Raw genomic sequence first — 20,828 nt, 5'->3', positions numbered from 1 at the left:
ACAGTAAACCGTGCCCGAATTTCCTTTCCTCTCAATTTGAAAGACAAAACTATTTTCCGGTTGGAATACGGATCGTATAAGGTAGTTGAAACGCTTTCTAGGCAACTCACCTTTGCCTCTCTTACCTGAATGCAGCTCTAAACTAACGTGAGGAAACCATTGTAGTGTAGGGTAACCAGAGGAATTGTAGCCCTATTCCAAAGTGACCTAAGAGTTTCAAAAGCCGAATCGATACAATGTGTGAAATTTCTGAGATCTCGCATGCATCAGACTCACCCTTGGCCTCTGGAATACAGCCCGTATGATACCTCTTTCACACAGCTTTCATTCTAGAGGATTCTACCGTGTATGTTGAGACGAGTGGTTTTCTCAAGGGCCTGTTCTTATTTGCCTGTTTGTCCCTTTAACAGAGCTCCCCATGCTCTTGACTTCCATTTGATCATCCACCTAAGGAGACGGTTCCGCACATAGACTTTCCCTGCAGTACCCAGTTAGCAAGCACTACTCTCCGTGTAAGAGAGACAGGTCTAACCAGGTAACACTAAAGGCTTGGCCTTTCACATGCTTCCACCAGTCAACGTTCGCAATGAAAGCTGCCCTCGGCAAAAATCCTCTGAGCAACGTCAGGGATCCATGAACAGTGCGAATTTCTCCTTCTGTAATATTATCTTTTTCTCAGCCAACAAAAAAGACGGCCCCTCAAATGGCCTTGAAGAATGGCTTTCTGCTTCAGAAAGGAAGGTACTTCTTTTTGGCAGGTTGAAGGCTTTTTCCTACCATTCTCAGTTAAATACCACAGGGAGGAGAGCGTTCAAGTTAGTCCTGAGAAGCAGCAGCGACAAAAGCCCTATGCCTTCTGTTCTCCTCACGTGACCCAAGCACGACAGTCAATCTCCACAGAGGTCAGTGTTTTCACAACCATTCTCCTTTTGGCTAGGAAAACTCACATATATTTTACGAGTACGACACCAGCCTTTCAAACAAAATTAAAGGCATTCGCCTTCAGTTACCCTAGGAAACTAAGCTGAGCACTCCTGGTCATTTGGTTGAAGACGAACAGTATTGCAAAATTCTGAAATCAGTCTCACACCCTGCTTCCACTGTGGATGACTGTTTGGCAGAGACAGTACAACGTGCCCGAATTTCCCTTCTTCTCAATTTGAAAAATCAAAAATATTTTGTGGTCAGATTATGGATGTTTTAAGGCAGTGGAAATGCTTTCTAGCCAACTCATTCTTTCCACTCTTACCTGAAGGCAGCTATAAATTAACGTGTGGAAACCGTTGTAGTGCAGGACTGCCAGAGGAATTGTAGCCGTATTCTAAAGTGACCGAAGAGTTTCAAAAGCCGAATGAATACAATATGTGAAATTTCTGAGATCTAGCATGCATCAGGCTCACACATGGCTTACGGAGACCAGCTCATAGGATACACATTTCACACAGCCTTCACTGTAGACGATTCTACCGTGTATGCTGAGATGAATTCATTGTTCAAGTGTCTGCTCTTAATTTGCCTGGTTGCCCCTTTAACCGGGCTACCCATGCACTTGACTTCCACTTGATCATCCACCTAAGGATAGGGCTCTGCACCTAGATTTTCCCTGCAGTACCCAGTAACAAGCCCTAATATCCCTGTAGGAGAGACAGGTCTCAGCAGGTAACAGTAAAGACTCGGCCTTTCAAATGCTTCCACGAAACCGTCAGCGTTTGCAATGAAAGCTGCCCTCAGTAAAATACCACTGAGCTCTGCCCGGCCTCCACACATATTGCAAATTTTTCTTTCTGTAACATTACCTTTTTCTCACACCCCAGGAACACAAGGCCCTTCCCATTGCATTGCAGGAAGGCTTTCCACTTCAGAAAGGAAGCTACTTCTCTTCGGTATGTTGAACGCTTTTTCCTGTCAATCTCAGTTAAACACAACTGGGAGGAGGGTGTTCAGTTTAGGCCATAGAAGCAACAGCAAAAAAGGACTTTGCCTAAAGCTCTTCTCTCGTTATCCAAGCGTGAAAGTGTGTCTCCACGGTGGTCGATATCTTCTCAACCATCCTCCTTGTGGCTACTACACCTCACATATGTTTTAGCAGTAGAACACCAGCCTTTCATACAAACTTAAGGCATTTGCCTCTACTCGCCCTAGGAAAGTAGAGGTGAGGGCTTCTCATATTTCGGCTGATGATGAAGAGTATTGCAGACCTCTGCAACCATTCTCAAACCCTACTCCCTCTGTGGATGACAGTTTGACAGAGACAGCACAGCATGCCCGAATTTCCCTTCTTCTCAATGTGAAAAGACAAAAATGTTTTCTGGTCAGAATACGGATCGTTTGAGGCAGTGGAAACGCTTTCTAGCCAACTCACCCTTGCCTCTCTTACCTAAAGGCAGCTATAAAGTAACGTGCAGAAACCGTTGTAGTATAGGCTTGCCAGAGGAATTGTAGGCTTATTCCAAAGTGACCGAACAGTTTCAAAAGCCGAATCGATACAATGTGTGAAATTTCTGAGATCTAGCATGCATTAAACTCAACCATGGCCTCTGGAGTGCTGCTCGTAGGATAATCATTTCACACAGCCTTCACTCTAGAGGATTCTACGGTATACGCTGAGATGAGTGCTTTTTTCAGCTGTCTCTTCTTACTTGCCTGCTTGTCCCTTTAAAAGAGCTCCCCATGCACTTGACTTCCATTTGATCACCCACCTAAGGAAAGTGCTCTGAACCTAGACTTTCCCTGCAGTACCCAGTTAGCAAGCCCTTCTCTCTGTGTAAGAGAGCCAGGTCTAACCATGTAACACTAAACACTCAGGCTTTCAAATGCTTCCACCAAACGGTCAACCTTTGCAATGAAAACTGTCCTCGGCAAAACTCCTCTGAGAAACGCCAGGCTTCCGGAAGCAGTGCGAATTCTCCTACTCTAACATTATCTTTTTCTCACCCGCCAGGAACACAAGGTCCTTCACATGGCATTGCAAAAAGCTTTCTGCTTCAGGAAGGAAGCTACTTCACTTTGGCAGGTTGAACGCTTTTACCTATCATTCTCAGTTAAATTACACATGGAGGAGGGTGTTCAGCTTAGGCCATAGAAGCAGCAGTGACAAAAGCCCTATACCTAAAGCTCTCCTCATGTGATCCAAGCACGAAAGTACATCTCCTCAGAGGTTGGTGTTTTCTCAGCCATCCTCCTTGTGGCTAGGAAAACTCATACATGTTTTACCAGTACTACACCAGCCTTTCATGCAAACTTAAGGGCATTTGCCTCTATTCACCCTAGGAAACTAGGCTGAGCCCTGCTCATCATTCAGCTGAAGACAAAGAGTATTTCAGAGCTCTGCAACCTTTCACATACCCTGCTTCCTCTGGTGGGGACACTATGACAGAGAGAGTACACCGTGAGTGAAACTCTGTTTGTCTCAATTTGACAAGACAAAAATATTTACTGGTCGGAATACGGGCGTTTTGAAGTAATGGAAATGCTTTCTTGCAAACTCAGGCTTGCACATCTTACCTGAAGGCAGCTATAAATTAATGTGAGGAAACCGTTGTAGTGCTGGCCTCTCAGAGGAATAGTAGCCTGATTCCAGTGTGACCGAAGAGTTTCACATGCCAAATCAATACAATGGGTGAAATTTCTAAAATCTAGCATGCATCCGACTCACCCATGGCCTAAGGGGAGCAGCTCACAGGATACCGATTTCACACGGTAGATGCTTCTACCTTGTACGCTGAGAGGAGTGCATTTTTCAAGTGGCTCTTGTAATCTTGCTTTGGCTGTCCTTTTAACAGGACTCCCCATGCAATTGACTTTCATTTAATTATCCACCAAAGGATAGACCTCTGCTCCTAGACTTTCCCTGCAGTAGAGTGTAAGCAAGCTGTACTCTCCGTGTAGGAGAGAGAGGTATAAGCAGGTAACACTAAAGTCTCTACCTTCCATACTCATCCACTAAACGATCAACGTTCGCAATCAAAGCTGCGCTCGGCCAAACTACTCTGAACACTACAGGGCTCCACGAACAGTGCTAATTTCTCCTGCTGTAATAATATGTTTTTCCCAGCCATCAGGAACAGAAGGCCCTTCCAATGGCATTGAACAAAGGCTTTCTGCTTCAGAAAGGAAGCTACTTCTCTTTTGGCAGTTTGAACGCTTTTTCCTACCATTCTCAGTTAGATACCACAGGGAGGAGGATGTTCAGTTTAGGCCCTAGAAGCAGCAGCGACAAAAGCCCTATGCCTAAAGCTCTCCTCGCCTGATCCAAGTGTGAAAGTCCACTTCCGCAGAAGTTGATATCTTCAAAACCATCCTCCTTGGGGTTAGGAAAACCCACATATATTTTAGCAGTAGGACACCAGCCGTTCATACAAAATTAAAGGCATTCACCTCTAGTCACCCTAGGAAACTTCAGCTGAGCACTTCTAAGCATTCGGCTGAAGAGGAAGAGTATTGCAGAGCTAGCTCTGCAACCATTCTCACACCCTGCAACCTCTGGTGTTGACTCTTGGTCAGAGACAATACACTGTGAGAGAATTTCCTTTTACCTCCATTTGACAAGACAAAAATGTTTCTGGTCGGAATACAGATCTTTTTAATGAGGGGAAACACTTTTTTGCCAACTCAGGCTTGCCCTTCTTACCTAAAGGTAGATATAAACTAACATGCGGAAAACGTTGTAGTGTAGGCCTGCCAGAAGAATTGTAACTTTATTCCAAAGTGACCGCAGAGTCAGAATGGCCATCATCAAAAAATCTACAAACAATAAATGCTGGAGAAGGTGTGGAGAAAAGGGAACCCACTTGCACTGTTGGTGGGAATTTAAATTGATACAGCCACTATGGAGAACAGTATGGTGGTTCCTTAAAAAACTAAAAATAGAACTACCATATGACCCAGCAATCCCACTACTGGGCATATACCCTGAGAAAACCATAATTCAAAAAGAGTCATGTACCACAATGTTCCTTGCAACTCTATTTACAATAGCCAGGACATGGAAACAACCGAACTGTCCATCGACAGATGAATGGATAAAGAAGATGTGGCACATATACACAATGAAATATTACTCAGCCATAAAAAGAAACAAAATTGAGTTATTTGTAGTGAGGTGGATGGACCTAGAGTCTGTCATACAGAGTGAAGTAAGTCAGAAAGAGAAAACAAATACTGTATGCTGACACATATATATGGAATCTAAGAAAAAAAAATGGTCGTGAAGAAACAAGGGGCAAGATGGGAATAAAGACGCAGACCTACCAGAGAATGGACTTGAGGATAGGGGGAGGGGGAAGGGTAAGCTGGTACAAAGTGAGAGAGTGGCATGGACATATATACACTACCAAATGTAAAATAAATAGCTAGTGGGAAGCAGCCGCATAGCACAGGGAGATCAGCTCTGTGCTTTGTGACCACCTAGAGGGGTGGGATAGGGAGGGCGGGAGGGAGGGAGATGCAAGATTGAAGAGATACGGGGATATATGTATATGTATAACTGATTCACCTTGTTATAAAGCAGAAAATAACACACCATTGTAAAGCAATTATACTCCAATAAAGATGTTAAAAAAAAAAGTCATGAAGAACCTAGGTACAAGATGGGAATAAAGACGCAGACCTACTATAGAATGGACTTGAGGACACGGAGGGGGAAGGGTAAGCTGAGACAAAGTGAGAGAGTGGCATGGACATATATACACTACCAAATGTAAAATAGATAGCTGGTGGGAAACAGCCGCATAGCACAGGGAGATCAGCTCTGTGCTTTGTGACCACCTAGAGGGGTGGGATAGGGAGGGCGGGAGGGAGGGAGATGCAAGATTGAAGAGATACGGGGATATATGTATATGTATAACTGATTCACCTTGTTATAAAGCAGAAAATAACACACCATTGTAAAGCAATTATACTCCAATAAAGATGTTAAAAAAAAAAGGTCATGAAGAACCTAGGTACAAGATGGGAATAAAGACGCAGACCTACTATAGAATGGACTTGAGGACACGGAGGGGGAAGGGTAAGCTGGGACAAAGTGAGAGAGCAGTAGTGTATATATAGACATATATACACTACCATATGTAAAATAGATGTTAAAAAGAAATGTTAAAAAGAAGAAAAAAATTGACCGCCGAATTTCAAAAGCTGAATCAATACAATGTGTGAAGTTCCTGAGATCGAGCATGCATCAGACTCACCCATGGCCTTTGGAGACTAGCTCGTAGGATCCACATTTCACACAGCCTTCACTGTAGACGGTTCTACCATGAACGCTGAGATGAGTGCATTTTTCAAGTGCCTCTTCTTTATTTGCCTGGTTGTCCCTTTAACAGGGCTACCTATGCATTTGACGTCCATTTGATTATCCAACTAAGGAGACGGCTCTGCACCTAGACTTTCCCTACTGTACCCAGTAAGCAAGCCCTACCTTCCGTGTAAGAGAAACAGGTTTAACCAGGTAACACTAAACACTCGGCCTTTCAAATGCTTCCACCAAACAGTCAACCTTCACAATGAAGATGCCCTCGGCAAAACTCCTCTGAGCAACGCCAGCGCTCCACAAAGAGTGTGAATTTCTGCTTCTGTAACATTACATTTTTCTCACCCACCAGGAATACAAGGCCCTTCACAAGGCATTGCAAAAAGGCTTTCTGCTTCAGGAAGGAAGCTACTTCTCTTTGGCAGGTTGAACACTTTTTCCTATCATTCTAAGTTAAATTCCACAGGGAAGAGGGTGTTCAGCAGAGGCCATAGAATGAGCGGCAACAAAAGCCATATGCCCAAAGCTCTCTTTGCATGATCCAAGCGCCAAAGTCTGTCTCCATGGAGGTCGATATATTCTCAACCATCCTCCTTGTGGCTAGGTAAACTCACGCATGTTTTAGCAGTAGGACACCAGCCTTTCATAAAAACTTCAATGCATTCACCTCTAGTCACCCTAGGTCTCTAAGCTGAACGCATCTCGTCATTCGGCTAATGATGAAGAGTATTGCAGATCTCTGCCACCATTCTCACACCCTGCTTCTTCTGTGGATGACTGTTTGACACAGACAGTACAGCGTGCCCGAATTTCCTTGCCTCTCAATTTGAAAAGACAAAAATATTTTCCAGTCGGAATATGGATCTTATAAGACAGTGTAAACGCTTTCTAGCCAACTCACCCTTGCCTCTCCTACCTGAAGGCAGCTATAAACAAATGTGAGGAAACCGTTGTAGTGTAGGGTTTTAATGTAATGTAAGGTTTCCCAGAGGAATTGTCACCTTATTCCAAAGTGACTGAAGAGTTTCAAAAGCCGAATAGATCCAATGTGTGAAATTTCTGAGATCTCGGATGCATCAGACTCAACCTTGACCTCTGGAGTGCATTTTGTAGGATACTCATGTCACACAGCCTTCACTCTAAAGGATTCTACCGTGTACACTGAGATGAGTGCTTTTTTAAAGGGCCTCTACTTATTTGTCTGGTTGCCCCTTTAACAGAGCTCCCCATGCACTTGATGTCCATTTGATTATCCACCTAAGGAGAGGGCTCTGCACCTAGACTTTCCCTGCAGTATCCAGTTAGCAAGCCCTATTCTCAGTGTAAGAGAGACAGGTCTAAGCTACTTCTCTTCGGCAGGTTGAACGCTTTTTCCTATCATTCTCTGTTAACTACCACAGGGAGAAGGTGGTTCGGTTTACGCCATAGAAAAGCAGCGGCAAAATTCTATGCCTAAAGCTCTCCTTTCGTTATCAAGGCGCGAAAGTGTGTCCATGGAGGTCGATGTCTTCTCAACCATCCTCACTGTGGCTACGAAACTCACATATGTTTTACCAGTAGGACACCAGTCTTTCATACAATCTTAAAGGTATTCACCTCTAGTCACCCTAGGAAAGTAAGCTTAGTGCTTCTCGTATTTCCGCGGACGACGAAGAGTATTGCAGACCTCTGCAACCATTCTCACACCCTGCTTCCTCTGTGGATTACTGTTTGACAGGGACTGTACAACGTGCCCGAATTTCCCTTCTTCTCAATTTGAAAAGACAAAAATATTTTATGGTCAGAACACGGATCTTTTAAGGCAGTGGAAACGCTTTCTAGCCAACTCACCCTCTCCCTTCTTACCTGAAGGCAGCTATAAACTAACGTGTGGAAACCGTCGTTGTGTAGGTCTGCCGGAGGAATAGTAGCCTTATTCCAAAGTGACCGAACAGTTTCAAAAGCAGAATCAATACAATGTGTGAAGATTCTGATATCTAGCGTGCATCAGACTCACCCATCGCCTACGGAGTGCAGCTCGTTAGATACACATTTCACACAGCCTTCACTGTAGACGATTCTACCGTGTACGCTGAGATGAGTGTATTTTTCAAGTGCCTGTTCTTAATTAGACAGGTTGTCCCTTTAAAAGGGCTCCCCATGCACTTGACTTCCATTTGACCATCCACCTAATGAGAGGGCTCTCTGCCCGTGGACTTTCCCTGCAGTACCCAGTAAGCAAGGCCTTCTCTCCGTGTAAGAGAGACAGGTATAACCAGGTAACACTAAAGACTCGGCTTTTCAAATGTTTCCATCAAATGGTCAACGTTTGCAATGAAAATTGCCCTGGCAAAACTCCTCTGAGCAACGCCAGGGCTCCACAAACACTGCGAATATCTCCTTCTGTAATATTATCTTTTTCACACCTGCCAGGAACTCAAGGCCCTTCACATGGCATTGCGAAAAGCTTTCTGCTTTAGATAGGAAGCTGCTTCTCTTTGGCAGGTTGAACGCTTTTTCCTATCATTCTCAGTGAAATTCCACAGAGAGGATGCTGTTCAGCTTATCCATAGAAGCAGCAGTCACAGAAGCCGTTTGCCTACAGCTTTCTTCTCATGATCCAAGCGCAAAAGTCCACCTCCACAGGGGTCGGTGTCTTCTCAGCAATCCTCCTTGTGGCTAGGAAAACCCACAAATCTTTTACCAGTAGGACACCAGCCTTTCATGCAAACCATAGTAAACTAAGCTGAGACTTGCTCATCTTTGGGCTGAAGATGAAGAGTATTTCAGAGCTTGGAACATTTTACACACCCTACTTCCTCTGGTGGGGACTCTATGAGAGAGAGAGTACACCGTGAGTGAAATTCCTTTTGTCTCAATTTGACAAAAGTGTTTACTGCTCGCAATACGGGACATTTTAGATAGTGGAAACGCTTTCTAGCCAACTCAGGCTTGCACCTCTTTTCTGAAGGCAGCTATAAACTAATGTGAGGAAACTGTTGTAGTGCAGGCTGCCAGATGACTAGGAGCCTGATTCCGGTGTGATTGAAGAGTTTAACATGCCGAATCAATACAATATTTGAAATTTATAAAATCTAGCATGCACAGACTCACACATGGCCTAAGGAGAGCAGCTGGCAGGATACAGATTTCACACAGTAGATGTTTCTACTGGGTACACTGAGATGAGTGAATTTTTCAAATGGCTCTTCTTATCTTGCTTTGGCTGTCTTTTTAACAGGGCTCCCCATGCACTTGATTCCATTTGATCATCCACCAAAGGATAGAGTGCTGCTCCTAGACTTTCCCTGCAGTAGAGTGTAAGCAAGTTGTACTCTCCGTGTAGGACAGACAGGTATAAGCAGGTAACACTAAAGTCTCTTCCTTCCATACTCTTCCACGAAGTGGTCCACGTTTGCAATCAAAGTTGCCTTCGGGAACACTACTCTGAGCAACCCCAGGGCTCCACGTACAGTGTGAATTTCTCCTTCTGTAATAATATCTTTTTCTCACCCATCAGGAACAGAAGGCCCTTCCAATGGTATTGAAGAAAGTCTTTCTGCTTCAGATAGGAAACCTATTCTCATTTGGCAGTTTGAACGCTTTTTCCTATCATTCTCAGTTAAATACCACTGGGAGGTGGGTGTTCAGCTTAGGTCATAGAAGCAGCAGCAACCAACGCCCTATGACTAAAGCTCTCCTCGCATGATCCAAGTGGGAAAGTCCATCTCCACAGAAGTCAATGTCTTCGAAACCATTCTCCTTGTGGATTGGAAAACTCACATATGTTTTAGCAGTAGGACACCAGCCATTCATAGAAACTTAAAGGCATTCACCTCTAGTCACCCTATGAAACTAAGCTGAGCGCTTCTCCTCATTTAGCTGACGACGAAGAGTATTGCAGACGTCTGCAACCATTCTCACACCCTGCTTCCTCTGTGAATGACTGTTTGACAGAGACAGTACACCTTGCCCGAATTTCCTTTCCTCTCAATTTGAAAGACAAAACTATATTCCGGTCGGAATACGGATCGTTTAAGGCTGTGGAAACGCTTTCTGGCCAACTCACCCTTGCCTCTCTTACCTAAAGGCAGCTATAAACTAACGTGAGGAAACCCTTGTAGTGTAGGGTTGCCAGAGGAATTGTAGCCTTATTCCAAAGTGACCAAAGAGTTTCAAAAGCCGAATCGAAATGTGTGAAATTCCTGAAATCTCGCTTGCATCAGACTCACCCTTGGCCTCCGGAGTGCAGCTTGTAGGATACTCATTTCAGACAGTCTTCACTCTAGATGATTCTACCTTTTACACTGAGACGAGTGCTTCTTCTTATCTTGCCTCGTTGTCCCTTTAACAGTGCTCCCCATGCACTTGGCTTCCATTTGATCCTCCACCTAAGGCTATAGCTCTGCACCTAGACTTTCCCTGCAGTACCCAGGAAGCAAGTCCTACTTTCCATGTACGAGAAACAGGTCTAACCAGGCAACACTAAACTTGGCCTTGCAAATGCTTCCGCCAAACGGTCAAAGTTCACAATGAAAGCTACCCTCAGCAAAACTCCTCTGAGCATCACCAGGATTCCGTGAACAGTGTGTATTTCTCCTTTTGTAATATTATCTTTTTCTCAGCCATCTGAAAGAGAAGGCCCTTCAAATGGCATTGATGAAAGGGTTTCTGCTTCAGAAAGGAAGGTACTTCTTTTTGGCAGGTTGAAGGTTTTTCCCTACCATTCTCAGTTAAATACCACTGGGAGGAGGGTGTTCAGGTTAGGCCCTAGAAGAAGCAGCGACCAAAGCCCTATGCCTACAGCTCTCCTCGCATGATCCAAGCACGACAGTCCATCTCCACAGAGGTCGGTGTCTTCTCAACCATCCTTCTTTTGGCTTGAAAACTCACATATATTTTACCAGTAAGACCCCAGCCTTTCAAACAAAGTAAAATGCATTACCTGTAGTTACCCTAGGAAACTAAGCTGAGCACTTTTTGTCATTCAGCTGAAATGAAGAGTATCGCAGAACTCTACAACCATTCTCACACACTGCTCCCTCTGTGTATGACTCTTCGACAGAGACAGTACACAATGACCCTATTTCCCTTCTTCTCAACTTGAAAAGACAAAAATGTTTTCTGGCCAGAATACAGATCTTTTAAGGCAGTGGAAACGCTTTCTAGCCAACTCACACTCGCCCCTCTTACCTGAAGGCAGATATAAACTAACTTGAGGAAACCGTTGCTGTGTAGGCCTGCCAGAGGAACTGTAGCCTTATTCCAAAGTGAGTGAAGAGTTTCAAAAGGTGAATCAGTACAATGTGTGAAGTTTCTGAGATCTAGCATGCATCAGACTCACCCATGGCCTTTGGAGAACAGCTCATAGGACACACATTTCACACAGCCTTCACTCTAGACGATTCTATCATGTACGCTGAGATGAGTGCATTTTTAAAGTGCCTCTTCTTAATTTGCCAGGTTGTCCCTTTAACAGGGCTCCCCATGCACTTGACTTTCATTTGATCATCCACCAAAGAGAGGTATCTGCACCTAGTCTTTCCCTGCAATACCCAGTAAGCAAGCTTTTCTCTCCATGTAAGAGAGACAGGTCTAACCAGGTAACACTAAGGATTCGGCCTTTCAAGGCTTCCACTAAACTGTCAATGTTCGCAATGAAAGCTACCATCGGTAAAACTCCACTGGGCACTTCCCGGCCTCCATGCACACTGAGAATTTTTCTTTCTGTAACATTACCTTTTTCTCACCCACCTGGAACACAAGGCCCTTCACATAGCATTGAAGAAAGGCTTTCTGCTTCAGAAAGGAAGCTACTTCTCTTTGGCTGGTTGTACGCTTTTCCCTCTCATTCTCAGTTAAATACCACAGGGAGGAGGGTGTTCAGTTTAGGCCATAGAAGCAGCAGATACGTAAGTCTTATGCCTACAGCTCTTCTCTTGTTATCCAAGTGCGAAAGTGCGTCTCCACGGAGGTCAATGTCTTCTCAACCATCCTCTTTGTGGCTAGGTATACTCACGTATGTTTTACCAGTAGGACACCACCCTTTCATACAAACTTAAATGCATTCGCCTCTAGTCACACTAGGAAACTAAGCTGATCCCTTCTCGTCATTCGGCTGAAGAAGAAGTGTATTTCAGAGCTCTGCAACCATTCTCACACCCTGCTTCCTCTGGTGGTGACTCTTTGACAGAGACAGTAAACCATGAGTGAAATTCCTTTCATCTCTGTTTGAGAGGACAAAAATATTTACTGGTCGGAATACAGGCCTTTTAATAGTGGAAACGCTTTCTAGCCAACTCAGGCTTGCACCTCTTACCTGAAGGCAGCTATAAACTAAGCTGAGGAAACCGTTGTAGTGCAGGCTATCAGATGAATCGTAGCCTGTTTCCGGTGTGACCGAAGAGTTTCACGTGGCAAATCAATACAATGTGTGAAATTTCTGATATCTAGCATGCATCCGACTACCCATGGCCTAAAGAGAGCAGCTCGCAGGATACAGATTTCACACAGTGGTTGCTTGTACCGGGTACCCTAAGACGAGTGCATTTTTCAAGTGACTCCTCTTATCTTGCTTGGCTGTCCCTTTAACAGGGCTCCCCATGAACTTGACTTCCATTTGATCATCCACCTAAGGAAAGGTCTCTGCACCTATACTTTCTCTGCTATAGACAGTAAGTAAGCCCTACTCTCCGTGGAGGAGAGACAGGTCTAACCCGGTAACCCAAAGCCTCTTCCTATGAATTGTTTTTGCAAACGGTTTCACTTGTCATTTCATACCGCCCTTGGCAGTGCTCAGCTGAAGATCACCAGCCCTCTAATTGCAGTGGGTATTCCATCCTTCCTAATATTACTCTTCACTGAAACGTCCGTGCCTGGCCTTGGTACACATGGGTGTGAAGAAAGGCCTTGTACATAGGAAAGGAATCTGCTTCTGCTAGGAGGGGTGAAAACGTGTCTTAACCATTCTTGGTCAAACACCTTATGGAGAAGCGTTTCAACTGTAGCCCATATAAGTCTCTAAAAGACCAGTTCTTCCCCAATGCTTTCATCTCTCGGTCACTGGCCAAAGGTCAGTCTCCCAGTCTTTGGTATGTTCTCCCGTTCCTCCTAGTAGCTTGCAAAAATCCGTATGTTTTACCCAGTAGGATGCAAGCCTTGCAACAGTCTTAAAGGCATTCACTTCTAGTCACCCTAGGAAATTAAGCTAAGTCCGTCTCTTCATTTAGCTGGAGATGCAAGAATATTGCTGAGCTCAGGAACAATTCACGAAGTCCTACTTCCTTTGGGGATGATTGTTTTGTTTTGTTTTTTTACAGAGAAAGTACATCATGCCTGAAATTCCTTTCCTCTCGCTTTCAGAAGACACATAGGATTACTGCACAGAACACAAGCCTTTTTAGGCAGTGGAAGTGCTTTCTCTCCAAGTCACCTTTGCAGTTGTAAACTAACATGGGGAAAAAATCATACTATAGGTACCTGTTTGAATTACAACTTCTGAGTTCGAATTATGACGAATCATGCTTCTCTTGCTGTATTCATGTATGTCTGCTTAACAGCCCAAAAGAATACATACTGCTATATTTGAGTAAAGATGGCCAGTGTAGTTCGTCATGTTTGTCTTTCTTCAAGATTCTGATATTTACCTTCTATAAGCTTCTTGCTGTTCTTCTCCCACAAATTGGCCCTGGTACTGATTGGTAAGTGCACTTGAATCTGGGCTCTTTCTCCTATCCTCTGCCAACATAGGCATTCAATGCTTAATGCAAGTATAATCTTTATCAATTGACACCCAGAGGGATTTGCTTTTGTAACATACTTCTCAAGATGTTAAACACGTGCTGTATGTTTTCAACCAGCGCTGCCTATGAGCACAAGATCGTTTTTCTCTAACTGCCAGTCAAAAGACATTAACAATTTGCCTGTTCTTGTGAAGGCAGGGAAATTTTGAAGAAGAGTCACTTTTCGTTTGCTTCTTGATCTGGAAATGGAGCTTCTCACTCCCCTCCTTGCCCCTCAGATAGAACAGTGTTAACCTCCATATTCATAGACCATTTCCTCTGCTTAAAATCCTTCCTTATCTCCTAAATTCATTAATCAACTTGAATTCACTTTCTCTGTGAAAACCCTTTAGAACCTCCAGGAAGAATTTTTCTCTCTTGAGAGCTTCTTACTTTGTATTCCTATAAAGAAATTCTCACAGTGTACAGTCATTATGTGTTTACTCAGCCTTCTAGCTCTCTCTAGTCTACAGGATCCCCAGGCAGGGACTTAGTCTGCTTTACCTTGGAACTCACCAAATCTGACCCAAAATGTTATGGGTATACTTACTTATTGAATGAATGAATGAAGGCAAAGTTTGGAAATGAAAAGAGTAGTAAACTCAAAAAAGTTTGCTAGGCAAATACTTCTGTGATCAAATATATATTAGAAAAATGAAATATAGAGAAAATGTTACATAAGCTACTGAAATTTTGTGTGTTGGAGTGTTTTCATTTTCTTAAGTGAGTATCCATGAGCTTTTATAGGAATGTTTCAAAAATTATTTTTCAGCTTTAAATGCTATTTGTTTATTCTTGATTTCATTCATTCATTCAACAGTTATTTATTGCAAACTATACATCAGAAAACATCATGCTATTAATTCAGGTTTATATAATGTTATTATTAACATATTATTATACTGAAGCTACCTGAAAATATTAATAAAGTGCATAATATTCTGGTGCTTAACATAATAGTGGAAAGACATTGTGCCTTAGGGCTTGTGAGAAATTAACTAGTTCAGGTTAACTGTCTTATTTACTATAGCTATGTATGGCATAGCTTTTATATCCTGTATTAATTATTTTGAATTAAGTTAAAAATATAAATCTAGTGGGTTCTGTAAAAAAAGATAGACTTTTTCCTTAAAGGCTCTTTTTATTAATATCTTTGTGAATTTTATTTTCTTAAGCCATATCCAAGTGAAAACTATATTAGCCAAATGGATGAAAAAAATGAACAGAGCATTTTGAATGAATATAAATACTTCAACACAAACAAATTAGTACTTCACATATAAGGAAAATGTGGACCTTGTCCTTTCCTTGTGGACACAGGTACTATGATGGAATCATATTTGTTGATTAATAACTTATATGGGTCAGAAAGTTAACAGTAAGTGGTGAATGAAAAATCTTTGATGCAGACATCCAAAAATGTTTGAAAACATCAAAGTTAAGCAAATGTTGATCAAACTGAGTTTTTCAAACAAGGACAAGTTGAGCATCAACTGAACATAGTATCTAAAAAATTGCATTGCACATATTGTTAAAAGCATAGGTTTTTTTTACACTTAATTTCGTATTTCTTGTTATGCACATTTGGTTTTTCAACACATTGATTTATTAAACTTATATCTCAATGTGATTTGTTTATAAATATTTGATGAACAAGTGAAAATATATTTCAGAGTCAGGGGAAAAATACCGGCAAGAAGTTTAATTACTTGTCAATGAATAATAAATGCATTCAGACAATTTAGGATTGAGCTTCTTTTAAATTAAAAAAAGTAGAAATCCTTGTTATTTTAAAGTCTATAAAGAAAAGTCTTTGTTTATTTGTTTAAGGATTACCTATGCTAATTAAGTGGTGTTGATTTTGGTTACCTTATCAGCACACAGTCCTCTGCCTATTAGATCATTTTGTGGACTGGTTTGATTTTAGCCAGATTATCCACCGAGTACATATACAAAGCGGGGAACTTTACATTAAAGAAACACTCGGAATGGGTTTTCAGCTGTGTGGACAAGGGATGACTTCTATCCAGGCCCTTTGTGGCTGAGTTGCACAAAGAGAGTATCTAACATTGACGGAATGCAATCCCAGGCACTCTTCCAAGTATTCCATCTGCATGATTTCATTCAATACTGACAGCAACGCTATTAAGGTGGCTATTAATATTATTATCTTTATTTGTTTATTTTACAGAAGAGGAAACTGGGGTGTACAGACGTTAACTTGCACGGCGTCACACGGACAGAGGGAGGTGCACCAGGATTCAAACGCGTAGTTTGACCCCTGAACCTGCAAACGTCTCTATCTTGCTATTCTGTCCCATCTGTTAGGGCACTAGTCCGTTAGTACACTACTACGATTCACAGAACTTCATGTCTGTGACAACTGTGGCAAAACGAACGATGGATGTGCTTTGTGCGGCTGAAGATCCTAACGCCACTGACAAGCGCCAGCTCTCAGCGCGCAGGTGGAAGCTGGACAGGTTCTGTCTCCTAGGTAATGATTGAAGCACAGGCGGCCGATAAAGCACCCTTCTCCCCAGACCCAGAGGGCTGATGTCATTTCCTTCGTCTGGGCGGTTGCACCAGTGACACGGCGGGCTGTAGGGCGGTGTTAGGTACCCGAGAGACCTGCGGCGCGGTATGTCACTTCCTCCCGGAGACGCTGTTTCCTAGCAACGGCTTCCCACCTCCGTTCTTAGTACCGCCTCCTCGCTCCCTGCAGAGTTGGTCTCTGAGAGCAGCCAGGGCCAGGCCCAGGAGAGGGGCCAGCAGCTGGTTCCTCCGGTCGCGGGGAGACATCCGCAGGAATGCAGAGTGAGTACAGACCGCAGGACTTGAGGGTTGTGGAGAATCGGGGCGGAGGCGGCGCTCGGCTATGCACCGACCTGGCTAATGACGGGTGCTTGCTTGGTCGGCCACACGGGGCAGATCGAGCAGGCACAGGGCGCAACCTGGCCGGGCCGGAGCGGTCCCCCACCCCGCGCTGCTGAGGGTGGCGGGGAGGGTGAGCAGCCTCCGCCTGGAGCACTGGAAACGTCCACAGGACCATTTAACAGAGATTTTAATGTAGTCCATCACAGAAGCTTCTTTTTGTTTTATCTAATAGTATTTCAACACTTGTGAGAGGGAAGAGTGGCTGGAAAAATATCACTATTTACGATCTTTTTCTTTCCCAGCACTGTATGTAAACTTTTTTTAAAAAAATGGTGATGTTCTTGGTTATATACACTAAGTCCCCTACCTATGAACCTTCAAGTTGCGAACTTTAAAAGATGAGAACCTGCGTTCTCATGTCCAATCACGTACGTTAGTTCACGTGTATGGTGTACATTGTCACGTGCGTGCGTCCTCTACAAGTGGTTGTGCTTTTGTGTACTTTACTGTACAGTACTGTATAGGGCACAGTAGTTCAGTATCTTTATTTCAAGCCCAGGATGCCCGGAAGCAAGAGGGTAGATAGAATTGAATGCAGCCAGGAAGCAGAACATGTACCATCAATGTCAGGCATGAGTGAAATTGCAGCTTGCCCTCCGTCTCCTATTGCTGACAATCCTTCAACTCTACCATCTTCCACCTCCTCTCCCTCCTCCAGTCAGTAACTCTTCTTGCCTGTTCACTTGATGCCGGCCCCTGTATGCTAGTTGTTGTACTGTACTACTGTTGGGTACCTAGGCTAAATTTGTTGGACTTACGAACAAATTGGACTTACAAACACAATCTTGGAATGGAACTCATTGGTATGTAGGGGGCTTCTGTACTTCAGGGGTCCCCAACCCCAGGCCGCAGACCCCTGTTAGGAACCAGGAACCGGACCACACAGCAGTAGGTGAACGACGGGCGAGTGAGTGAAGCTTCATCTGCAGCCCCCCATCGGTCCCCATCGTTTACATTACCGCCCGAACAATTCCCCCCACCCGCCATCTGTGGAAAAATTGTCTTCCACGAAACTGGTCCCTGGTGCCAAAAAGGTTGGGGAACGTTGCTGTACTTTATGCTGACAATAGTCTTCTTTGTAGTCTTTTAAATAATTATGGCTGTTTTGTAGGCTATATTATACTTTTTGAATGGAAGGGAGGTGAAAAAGTTTCTATTTTAATTGGCAACAACCTATTGCACTCATTATTTAAATGAGTGCAATAATTGTAAAACTTATTTAGGATAATAAAATAATTGTAGAAATATTTTTGGATAACTTCAGTTTGAATTTTATTTTTCTGAACACAAGTTTGTTAGTAGAATTTGCTTTTTCTTTACAAGAACTCTGTTTATTACTCTGCTACTTAAAAGTGAAGATATAGCTCAACGTTCATATGATGCTTTTCTGGTTTTTGTTTGGCTTTGGGGGCAGGGAGGGAGTACTAAGTGTAGTAATGGAAATTCTCAAGCACGCAAAAAAGTCTGATTTGTTTTTTATATATTTCAGCCACCATCAGAGGTTGAATTATCCCTATCATTTGTTAGCCATTTTATAAAGTTAGAGAATTAAAGTAAACACTATGTCTGATGAAGTTTTTAGCACAACTTTGGCATATACAAAGAGTCCAAAAGTCACCAAAAGAACTACTTTCCAGGTAAAGTATTTTTATTTTGAATGATTTTACATGTTAAACACTGTATTAGGAATATTGGACTTGAAAGTGCTTCTATTCAATACAACAGTCCTATGTAAAGCTGGAGTAAATCTATGTTTCTTTTGAAATTTTGCAGATGATTGTATTTGGGCTCCAGTATTACCAACTCTTCTGTGTGGCTTTAAGACTACCAAACTAAACTCAGTACTAGGTTCTTACTATATTAAAAGTTAAATTAGCTTTTAAAAGTTGAATAGCAGCTTCTAATTGCCATTTTCATATAAAAATTGGGTTTTTTTTCCCCCGGTGTAACATTATAACATTTAGCTTTTCCCTGTCCAGTCACTACAATTTTGAACTCAGCCTCTAAGTTTGCAGTATTGATTACATCTGTTAAAAGCAATATGCTGAAACAAAAGATCATAAAGAATACCAGTTTCTTCCATAATGCCAGTTTATAATGAATCCTGTCTAAATTGAGTCCTTCAATTAATTTGCTTGGTGTTGTCTGTCTTCTTTAATTTAACCCTAAACTCCATGAGGAAAGGAATTGTCTGTGATATTCTGCATTGAGTCTTAGGGGTTGGGTGCATGGCATAAGGTAGGCTTTCAGTGAATATCTGTTAAATGAATGAAACCTAAGTTTTAAGGCAGTTATTAATCACACATTATTTGCTTAAAGAATTAATTCAATATATGAGACCTCCACATTTGGGAGGAAATTGATTTTAATTATCTCATTTCAGGATGAACTAATAAAAGCAATTACAGCTCGCTCAGCCAGACAAAGAAGTTCTGAATACTCAGATGACTTTGACAGTGATGAGATTGGTATGTGAGAACATGGGAAAGTAAACCACTTCTCTTCTTTTTGCTTCTTTAGTTAGGTTTAGTCCAACCCTGCAAAAAAATCACTATGTTAAAATAATACCTATGAATTCACAGGTTTTAGATCTCCAACTTTTTAATGAGTAAAAAGCCACTCTTAATTTTAAAGAAGTTGTATGATTTTCCTTGTTTTTTTTCTGAATGTGTGTATGAAAATAAAATTTAACTGACAGCAGATTTGCTTGTTAGTGGTAAACCACATTGGAGATAACAAGTTCATCTTTAAGGTCAACCCTATAAGGTAATAACTAGGGCCCATAGAACTAAACTTTGTGCACGTTAGGATCATTTTTATAATGCTTTTTATAAATCAAGGTTTCTTTGGCTGTGACAGGGAATCAGTTTAAAAAACCCAGTATATCAGTACTGTATGGTTAATTTGGTTTGTTTTGATTATGTAAAATATTAATATTTTACATTTCAGGATAAACATACAAAATTCTAAACTTGAAATTCAGTGTTTTATACTTTCAGTGAATAACTCTCAATGTTCTCTGTAAAAGTAATCAGAACAATAGTTAAATCATTGCTTTATAGTTCGGTTAGCATTCTTTATTATTCTTCTCATAGTAAAATCTAATACTGTGGTATGGATGGAATTGCAGTTCCAAAATTTTTATGAAAAAACATTATTAGCAAATTCTTCCATTTACAAATATTGTTGATTTTATGAAGTTTTTGAAAAAAAAAGAAAAGCTTTACAGTCCAAAATCTAATTTAAATGTCCATGGCTGATTATTATTTTGAAGAACTTTTGAATGACTTTTCTCAGAGCAAGCACAGTGTTTGCCTTGACAAACTATTCATACTCGATAAGTATGTTTTGAATAAATTAATGAAACTGAAATTTTTATTTTACAAATGCCAATAAAAACTGCCAAAGTTATCTGTTTTTTAGGGCTGCAAATCTATTCACAGTTGTAAATTCATTTCCAGTCTTTAAGGTAATCTTTTTGATTGATGTAATGTTCAAAACTTTAAAATATACTATTGAAAATATTTTTTCTCTTCTATTTTTCAGTTTCCTTAGGTGATTTTTCTGACACCTCAGTAGATGAAAATTCAGTTAAGAAAAAGATTAATGATTTTCATATATCAGATTATGAAGTAAAGAATTCTCCAAAACGGTCTTTTTTGAAAACCAAGAAATCAATCAATGATGTGAGGAAAGATGAGCCAGTAGTCTCTATCAAAAATGATGAAATGGCACCTGATGGTGGTGAAGGCATGGTTGTAAATCCCTTATCTGAATCTCAAAATAAACAACAAGAAGTTGAAAAAGAGAAAATTAAAATGGAAATGAAACCCAGAATTCTTCCAATCAAAAGCGTATCTTCAGGTAATTTGTTAGGTTACTGTAAT

The 20,828-nt window shown here is 41.8% G+C and overlaps 1 protein-coding gene across 6 annotated transcripts in view; it reads left to right on the top strand.

Moving 5' to 3' along the window:
• Positions 1 to 5,693: 5,693 nt before the first annotated feature.
• Positions 5,694 to 20,828, top strand: part of MAP9 (microtubule associated protein 9) — a 61,013-nt gene continuing 45,878 nt past the window's right edge. For 4 of the 6 annotated variants that reach the window (XR_014264151.1, XM_082463533.1, XM_082463530.1 and 1 more), the window contains exons 1-4: positions 5,694 to 16,821; positions 18,431 to 18,578; positions 19,325 to 19,409; positions 20,488 to 20,805. Coding sequence is in view for 5 of the 6 variants with exons in the window: in XM_082463533.1 (XP_082319659.1) it covers positions 18,504 to 18,578; positions 19,325 to 19,409; positions 20,488 to 20,805 (478 nt within the window). In the remaining variant the exon portion in view is untranslated. The remainder of the gene's footprint in view (positions 16,822 to 18,430; positions 18,579 to 19,324; positions 19,410 to 20,487; positions 20,806 to 20,828) is intronic. The other 2 variants (XM_082463532.1, XM_082463534.1) reach the window with 2 other exon arrangements.

This window comes from Balaenoptera physalus, assembly GCF_965194825.1.
Source record: "Balaenoptera physalus genome assembly, chromosome: 5".
NCBI lineage: Eukaryota > Metazoa > Chordata > Mammalia > Artiodactyla > Balaenopteridae > Balaenoptera > Balaenoptera physalus.
The sequence above is the reverse complement of the archived record's forward strand: the minus strand, read 5'-3'. Positions and strand labels throughout refer to the sequence as shown.